The following is a 9044-nucleotide window of genomic DNA, read 5'->3' on the forward strand; positions in this document are numbered from 1 at the left end:
CCACACACACACACACACACACTCGGCTTGTGCTGTCCATGGGCTCCGTGGCTTGAATATATTCTGTTCAGTTTTTATAGTCATGTGTGCCGTGAGGCGTGAGAATTATTCCATCCAAGCGTCAGTTCTGATAAGTGTTCGTTTCTGACCATGCAACCTCATCTGGATTGGGTCTCGGCCGTTGCTTGCTCCAGGAAGGTGCATTTTCTCTTCTCCCATCCTTTGTGGAACTCGTGCCCTTTTCTCTTTTTGTATCATAATTTGTCGAGTCAAACTTACTTGATGCTTTATTTTAACTCCCTTCCGTACTAGTTTCCTTGTAACTTTTGCTTGGATTGTCCTGCGAGAGCGCAGGTGTCCTTGTCTTCTCATGTTCTTGGCTAATTCCACCGATAAGGTGTCTTGCCTTGCATTATGCAGCAAGCTCCTATTTAAATTTGATAAGTTTGACTTCGGAAGGGGATTACTTTTTTTATTAGGCCGGGACAGGATGTTATTACTAAAACGTTATAGCTACTGGCCTTCTGTTGTTTTACTTCCTTACTTGTTTATTTTGCTGGTGAATCCAGAGCGTCCAGTAGGCCTTCTTTTAAAGAAGGTACTATGGTTCAGCCAGTTTCCTGCAAAGGCTTGCGCAGTTGTGTGGCTTTTGTGTGGTCACATATGAAGGTTTATGGGTGCATTGCTCATTCTTCTGTAGTATGATTACTTGACCAGTGCAGTTCAATTCTCTATTACATGTATGTTTTCTTTCACCACTAGCCCTTCATTTGAGACTCTTTTGTTATTGAGTGGGTTCATATTCGGGATAAAGGGTACTTATTCGTTGCTCTTGCTTTCCTTCTACTTTTGTACATTCATTTGTTTTCCTTTTAGATCCTGGTATGTTGATTTCCTTGAATTCTGCCTGTAGTTTAACATCTGTTGAATTGTTTCTTCCAATGACCATTGACTAGCCCTTATGCTCAAAATCTTCTCTTTAGTGCCATGGGGTGTTGCATATTGAGCGGTGCCATGATTTTCACAATTGAGCATGCCTGATCCAGAGCAATTCAACTGATTATTGGAAAGGACATTCTACCTCATGGAAAGATACGAATTTATGCAGCTCGTAAAGTCCCATTACATTGTGAACTGAATAATACCATCACCAGGGCATGTCGTGCACCATGCACAGACAGATCACATGCTACATGACAGCCAGGACAAGCAGTGATGAATCTGTGCTGCAATTGCCATGGCTGGAGACTACATTTTCTGCATTATCTCCTTGTAAAAGTGGTTAGAATGTTGATGAAAGTGAGGAGTAATGAGATAGCTGAGGTATGGACTGATACCAATGGCATTCAATCCCAGATTTGAATGTTAATGAGCAAGGAGCGAGAATTCAGGATAAGGGTTGCATGTTATCATTCTATTGGGGAAGAAGATGGGGAAGGGAACACATGCCAATGCCATCAACTACTTTGCAGTGGACCAAGAATGAATCATGGTGCTTAGTTCGTTATGGAAATATAGATAAATGGAAAGGCTGAGCGTGTGTTTTGTAGGAAGATGCTAGGGTGGTGCAAGGCTTGCTGAGTGCAAGTAATTAGATAATAAATATCATGCTTGCCTAAAATGAGCCATGCAAATTCTTAGGGTCTATAAGTGAAAATAGAAAATATTAATATGATGGTATAGTTGGCAGATTTAATTTTTCTGTACTCACTTTGAAAAATAAACAAATAGTTTTATGTTTTGGATAGTGAAGTTCTTTACACTTCAGTTTTTGGCTGAGAAAACCTCATAAATCCTTGGACTTCATTCATGTTTCAGAACTTAGATTTTTAAAAAAGTTATTTGGGTTTAACCTAAGAGCCTTTTTTAAGTTTGTGATGTTCCCTCATTTCTTGACCAGGTAATGTCCCTCCTTTTTGTAACTAGCTGTTGATTTTTGGTGGTTTTGTCACACTAAATCCACATATGGAATTTATTTTGTGACCAATCTAAAAATACATCTGGAATTTTAAATCCACATATGGAATTTATTTTGTGACCAATCTAAAAATACATCTGGAATTTTATGCAATTTCCTCTGGATTACTGGATCTTCCTTTGCATATACTCTTCCTTGTTTTTTTTCCATATCAAAGGTAAAAGTTTGGTTTAAAAAATATCAAAGGAAAAAGTCACATTTAACTGGTGCTGTATTGATATGGTGTGCATAGCTGGAACCCTACACTAGAGCTACTCTCTTCATCGCAGCTCACGCCCCCCACCCCCCTGCCCCCATTCTCTCCGTCCCCCCTCTTTCCCTTTCCCTTGCCTCAACCCAATCTCAATCCCTAGCGCAGCTTTGTTGTTCGTTGATACTCTTCACATCACCCATCCGGTAACACTGATCTCCCCACTTGTTCTAGGCAGCAGACAACACCCTTTTGGCCTTGGCGTGGGGAATTCCACTTGAGCGCAATCAGCTTATCGACTTACTGGTTGGTGCGACCTAACTCGTTTCCGCGCAACCATGCGATGTGAAGTAATCTTATCATCCTCAGTAAATAGTTTGAATTTAGTTGCCCCATACCTGTATATCTAGATCTAGTTAGTCGGAATTACACTGCGTCATCTCAACCTAGTTGCGTGGCACTGATGTTTACTGAGTGGCCTTGGGTTTTGGCATCGACATTTAAATAGCACCTTCCCTTTTCCTTCCTGTTTTGCACCTTGATTATGCACTCTGCAGGCTGTGTGCTTAATTTCTTTTCTAAAAAAAAATACTTGCTGCGTGTGCCAATAATTTCTAAATAAGTACTGTGAATGTCATTCTTACCTGTTCTTGTCCAGTAGTTGGCAGAGGCTATTTCAATGTAGTTTTGCTTCGTTGTGACATACCATGTAATACTTTGATACTCATATACCTCTTTTTCCTAGATGATTGCTTATTAGAATTCATTATTTGGTAGTCCCTTCTAGATACAAACCTTGATCTTACATGGGATATATCTGGTAGTTTTATTTCTATGCTCTTAAATTCATGAACTTGTTTGTTTTATTGGTCCTTTCCAATACCCTTTTTTGTGCTTCCTTGACCACGCTAGAATTGTCTCCTAACATATGTTGCATATACTTTTTGTGCCACAAAGATTTGTTCTCAATAGATTCTTGTTTCTTCCTGTACAATTGTTTCTTAAGACTAATGTGCTCTTTTCATATGTTTTCAACTTAGTGCACGCTCTTCTTTTTTCTGGATGTCAATACTTAGTGCAAGTTCTGATCTTTATAGAACACTGGACATGGAGTTCTTCACAGAGTATGGGGAGGCGAGCCAGTTTCAGATCCAAGAGGTCATTGGCAAGGGAAGCTATGGAGTAGTTGCTGCTGCAATTGATACTCACACTGGTGAGCGAGTTGCGATCAAGAAGATAAAGGATGTTTTTGAGAATGTCTCAGATGCTGCTCGCATTTTGCGGGAAATCAAGCTTCTTCGGCTGCTTCGCCACCCAAACATAGTCCAGATCAAACACATTATGTTGCCCCCTACCCGGAGGGAGTTCAGAGACATCTATGTTGTTTTTGAGCTCATGGAGTCTGACCTGCATCAAGTGATCAATGCAAATGATAACCTGACTCCAGAGCATCACCGTTTTTTCTTGTACCAACTCCTTCGTGCTCTCAAGTACATTCATGCAGGTTTGTTAGAAATCCATTAGCACATTTACCTCATCATCAACAGTCACCTCATAACTAGTTTATTCTTTCTTGTAGTTATACTGAACTCTCATTGCCGTTATCTTTCTGATGTATGCGATATCTATCATTGCAGCCCATGTATTTCATCGTGATTTAAAGCCCAGGAACATACTGGCCAATTCAGACAGCAAATTAAAGATTTGTGACTTTGGACTAGCACGTGCATCATTTAATGACTCCCCTTCATCTATCTTTTGGACAGTAAGATCCTTGTCATTAGTTTTGTATCCGTTGTTTTCCCCTTATTTTAATTACCTATCGTGCTTTGCAATTTGAAGGATTACGTGGCAACAAGGTGGTACCGAGCTCCTGAATTATGTGGCTCCTTTTACTCCAGTGTAAGCTGGTCTTTAGCTTCTGAGCTTACTGTATATTACAATGTAATGCCTATGTTCAGCTAAATATGTGGCACGTTTATCTAATTTCTAATGCCTGAAGTGTGCCGTGCCAATGCTCCATATGTGTATATAGTACTTTCTTTTGTAGATTTTCCAAGCACACAGCTTGTGCTGAATGACAAACATTTACTTCAGCTTTTACCAGCAGTGATATACCTTTCTGGATTTTTCTTGTTACATTGTTTAATGATATGGTTGTTCTGTCCACCAAACTATACATTTCTGAGAAATGTTGAAGCTCCCTTCACTGGACACAGTTAATTTATTTTTCCTCAACTTGAGAACATCTTCATATTTTATCATCCTCACCAACACTGTTGGATTTGTATGTGCAGTACACCCCTGCAATTGATATTTGGAGTATAGGGTGCATATTTGCTGAAGTTCTCACTGGAACTCCATTATTTCCTGGGAAGAATGTTGTGCACCAACTAGATTTAATAACAGATCTCCTCGGAACACCATCATCGGAATCTTTATCCCGGGTATGTCAACATATTTATGCATGACTTTTGCTAATTTTCTGTTTCAGTCACCTACTCGATAATTTTCTTTTATAACATTTTAAACTTATTTAACAAAGTGGCATAAATATATGTGACCACAAACAGACATAAATTTTGATATTTGTAGATGCTCTCTGTATTGTATGCTACAGAATTACTTGTTCATCGAACTTTGATGAAAAACACTGGGACAACATAATGAATAAGATGTGAATATGATCTGGTTGGATTTACAAATGAGCGAGTTATTTCCTGTATGATTATATCTTCGTGATTTCTGCTTTGTACAAACGTTTTGTATTGGCTCATTGGCATTCAGATGATGATCTCCTTCATAATTTTTGGAACACCCAGATTCATAGTGACAGGGCCAGGCAATATTTAATTGACATGCGAATGAAGCACCCTATTCCTTTTTCTCATAAGTTCCATGATGCTGATCCTTTGGCTCTCCGCTTGCTCGAGCGTTTACTTGCGTTTGACCCTAAAGATCGACCTACTGCTGAAGAGGTATATTTTTGGGGGCAAAATACATCATTCCTTATGTTCAACTGATTTCAAAAGCGATGAGTGCATGTGCATGAAGTTTATGTTTTCTTAATCTTGTCCAGGCTTTAGCTGATCAATATTTTAGAGGCCTTGCTAAATTGGAATGTGAGCCTTCAGCACAACCAATTTCAAAGCTTGACTTTGAATTTGAGGGAAGAAAATTAACAAAGGATGATGTAAGAGAAATGATATATCGGGAGGTATGTAACCATTTACGTTACCGTATATTGCTCACCAAGATTGGACTTCTGATTTTGTGAAAGCAAACAGATTTTGGAGTACCACCCACAGATGCTTCAGGAGTACATTGAAGGTGGAGAGCAGATTCACTTCCTATACCCAAGGTGCAGATAGGATTTTTTATTTCTCCTATTTTGTACAGTTGCAGAATTACATCTACTGTACGCATTTTTTTTCTCTTTATACCTTGTCGCTTGCCATTTTCTAATTTCTTTGGTGATTTGATTGTGTATTACAATATTAGAGTTACTTTGAATGTTTTCAACTCTTAACATTATCTGTTATCTGCAAGCATTTATAAAAGCCCAGTGTGTTTTTTAATGTACTTCTGAAAACTGTGAGAAACATCTTGCTCAGTTGCTGCTTTTAAGCTTAGCTGGTGGCATTTTGTGGTGGTTCAATTAATTGTTCCATCTGTGCCAGCTCACCAGCACTAGTACAGGAAATGGTTATCATATACATCATACAACCCAATTTTGAAGCAGTATGATCTGTATAAGCATCTCAGATTTTGGTTTCAACTGAAACTGTTGGAAGGTGTTAATCTTGTTCAATACCTGAAGCATCGTAACTCCTGTTGCAGTGGGGTTGATCGCTTCCAGCGACAGTTTGCTCATCTTGAGGAAAACTACAGAAGAGGAGTCGCGAGTACTCCACTACGGAGGCAACCTACATCTTTGCCAAGGCATATACATCAACCCCTGTGTTACTGTTAAATCACTAGCAGCTATGACTAATAATTTCAGGTTCTTTTTTGTTTTCCCAGCTTATTTTGTTCTGTTAATGTGATAGGGAGAGAGTCTGTTCATCAGAAGATTGCCATAATCAGGACTCCGACAACGAAGAGGGCAGAGCAGCATCCTATGTTGCCCGAACAACCATAAGCCCCCCAAGATCACAAGAAGAGGGATGCAAGCAACAATCTGCCAATCACAGCAGCGATTCCAACTCCTGTGCAAAGAGCTATCTGAAGAGTGCTGCTAATATCAGTGCTTCCAGATGCGCTATCAAAAGGAATAAAGGCCCAAAGGTACTTTCTACTACCAAGTACTATATACACCGCCACTCATATTTCAACTGAGTCTTGTAAGAAGATTATATTTACCATTGCCGATGTTTTTCCTGACAAGTTCTGTTTAGGCGAGATACTGACCGCTTCGCTTTCCTCCCCCTCAAAGGAGAAGGGAACGTCCAAGGACGTGAAACAGGTGGCGGTTCATGGACTGTTAGACAAGGTACCCAGGGTGCTCTCCTAGGACAGAACTCAGAAGCCATGATACCAATGCCATTGCAATGCGAGATTTGTATCAGGTATCATGGATCCAACGACGCAGGAGCCATCTGTGTCGGCGCTGCTAATTTCAGTAAACTGCCTAGATCATCTGACATCGCCCAAGCACCCTGCTTGGAGAAACCGAACCTTGTGGTGTAGTTGTATCCTGCATCTAGCTTTTGGAATACCATGATAGCTGCTGCAGTGTTCAGTTTAGGAATTGGTCTCAGATGATGGATGCTGGTGACTGGTGAGTGGGAGCAGGTGCAAATGTGCAACCCGTCACAAACACTGCCTGACCATTGGCTCACCAACACGGCTTGCAGGATATGGTTGATCTCTCTCTCTATAGCACATCATGACTGCATGAATGATGCGTGAGAGAGACTGAGCTGAGCTGAGGTGAGACACAGTCAGCTCAGCTGCTGTCTGTACTCTGCAGTAGCATAGCATGACACATCTCAACTGAGCAACCACTCCATCAAGTACTACGAAAATTATGACGGAGAACAAAGCTTATCTACTTAAACTACACAAAAAAAGGAAACACTGGCACGATAGATGAACAAAAATTTAGTCAAATGAAATGCCTGCTCTGACCTATTGCAAACTGAAGTAAGTAGGAGTATCTAATGACGTGGATAAAGGCAGGCAGCTCGAAGGAAGGATGAACGGGGAATTTTTGTTGATCTTGATCTCGAGGGCGTCGGCGAGCTCCGACCGCATGCAAGCGCTCGACGAGCGCTGCTGGTCGGTCAGTTGTGGTTCTGCGACGGGCCGGACGGCGGGGTTGGAGCGCCGCCGCCGACCGTCGCCACCCGGTGCGCGTGCGTCCCAGCCTTCGTGGCCGCGCTCCCGACGTCGAGCGCCGGCGCGGGCGCAGTAACTGTACCGTTACCCACCCCCTCGCGCACGGGCCTGGCGCCGTCGCCGCACGGAGCGCAGACGAGCACGAGGAGGAGGACGACGACGAAGACTGCCACCCGCGGCTCCGGGACGCTCGACGGGGTGGAACAAGCAGCGGCGGTCGCCATGGTGGCGGCAATTGCCGGATGGATGGATCGGAGCTGGCCGGCAAGGAGGAGCTCGTCGACTCGATGGCGCAACGAGAGGACGAAGAGAGCGGGTGGCGCAGTGGGCGAGCGAGCGAGCGAGCGCGAGAACGTGGCAGCGATCGCGGCGAGGAGGCCGCGCGTGTATCTATATATTGAGGCCTAGTCGCCGCTAGAGCAGTGGACTGCGTGCGTGCGTGGCGCGGTTCAGGCGGCGGGAGACAAGCTAAGTGACGACCAAGGAGACAAGGACGGGATCGTCTGGCTTCTCTCCTAGCTCAAGGATGTTTCGGCGTTCCGCCGTTGACAAGTTCAGTAATCAAATATGCCGTCGAACCGGCCGGCCGTTCCGCCGTTGCCGCCGTTGACAAGTTCAGTAATCACAATGGTGTCACTGACGAGTACATTGGGAGCAGCAGCGCACAAGAAACGCATCATAATCGGCGCGAAGAGGAACCGCTCGGCCGGAGACGGAGCGGTGAATCCCGCGGCGGCGGAGGAACGCGGTGCCAGCAAGAGGCTTTGCAGGAGTACGTCAACGAAGGCGAAGCTTTCCATTCCATGGACGGGGCATCAGCCGCCGGCGTCCATCTTTTTCTCGTAGTCTCGTCGTCTCCTCCCTCCTCCTGGTTCGAGTGCGGGCGGGGATTTCACGCCCGGAGAATCGATGATCCTGCCGGCGTGGCGATAAGTGGAGGCGGCCCGAGCAGCGCGGCGGGTTCGGGGAGCTCGGAGCCGGCCATGGCGACGGGGGACGGCGATGTAAAAGTTTTTCGAAACCGGATCGTGACTTGCATAAACACCCTTCACTATTTTCAGTTACCCCCTAAATTGGATCGCGACTATTGATTGCGATCCATTTATTTACACAAATCCCCTGGATCGGATCGCGATTATTAATCGCGATCCAACCCATGGCCCCCTTTCCCGGCCGGCTCCGGCGACGGCAGCCTCGCCTGGAGGCCTGGTCATCGGTCATCGGCAACGGGCTCGCGCTCCTCCTCCGGATCTCCGCTCGTTTCCCTCGCCGACCGGGTGCCCCTGCCGCGTCCGTTTCTCGCTGGTCCTCTCCTCCGCCACTGCCACGCCCAGCCAATCGACATCCTCGTCATGGCAGCGCCAGCCGATCGAGAGAGAGAGGGGTACCGCGCGGCGAGGAGGCTGATGTGGGGGACCAGCGCGCCCGGGTCTGACGTCCCCAGCGACCACGACGTCGTCATCGTGCTCGCCTCGGTGCTCTGCGCGATGATCGCCGTCCTCGGCATGACGGCATCGGCCTCGTGGCGCGGTGCGT

The 9044-nt window shown here is 44.8% G+C and overlaps 1 protein-coding gene across 13 annotated transcripts in view; it reads left to right on the forward strand.

Moving 5' to 3' along the window:
- LOC101767355 (mitogen-activated protein kinase 13) overlaps positions 1-6914 on the forward strand; it is a 7875-nt gene extending 961 nt beyond the window's left edge. Inside the window, exons 1-12 of one of the 13 annotated variants that reach the window (XM_022823711.1) lie at positions 17-198; positions 570-740; positions 3266-3672; positions 3806-3933; positions 4011-4070; positions 4466-4615; positions 4991-5146; positions 5248-5385; positions 5456-5529; positions 6009-6110; positions 6218-6455; positions 6556-6914. In XM_022823711.1, the coding sequence (XP_022679446.1) occupies positions 3276-3672; positions 3806-3933; positions 4011-4070; positions 4466-4615; positions 4991-5146; positions 5248-5385; positions 5456-5529; positions 6009-6110; positions 6218-6455; positions 6556-6681 (1569 nt within the window). In that variant the 5' untranslated portion in view covers positions 17-198; positions 570-740; positions 3266-3275 and the 3' untranslated portion in view covers positions 6682-6914. Of the gene's footprint in view, positions 1-16; positions 199-569; positions 741-775; positions 1324-2402; positions 2475-2500; positions 2519-3265; positions 3673-3805; positions 3934-4010; positions 4071-4465; positions 4616-4990; positions 5147-5247; positions 5386-5455; positions 5530-6008; positions 6111-6217; positions 6456-6555 lie in introns of those variants that run through there. The other 12 variants (XM_022823714.1, XM_022823713.1, XM_022823710.1 and 9 more) reach the window with 12 other exon arrangements.
- The last annotated feature ends 2130 nt before the right edge of the window (positions 6915-9044 follow it).

This window comes from Setaria italica, chromosome I, assembly GCF_000263155.2.
Source record: "Setaria italica strain Yugu1 chromosome I, Setaria_italica_v2.0, whole genome shotgun sequence".
Taxonomy (NCBI): domain Eukaryota; kingdom Viridiplantae; phylum Streptophyta; class Magnoliopsida; order Poales; family Poaceae; genus Setaria; species Setaria italica.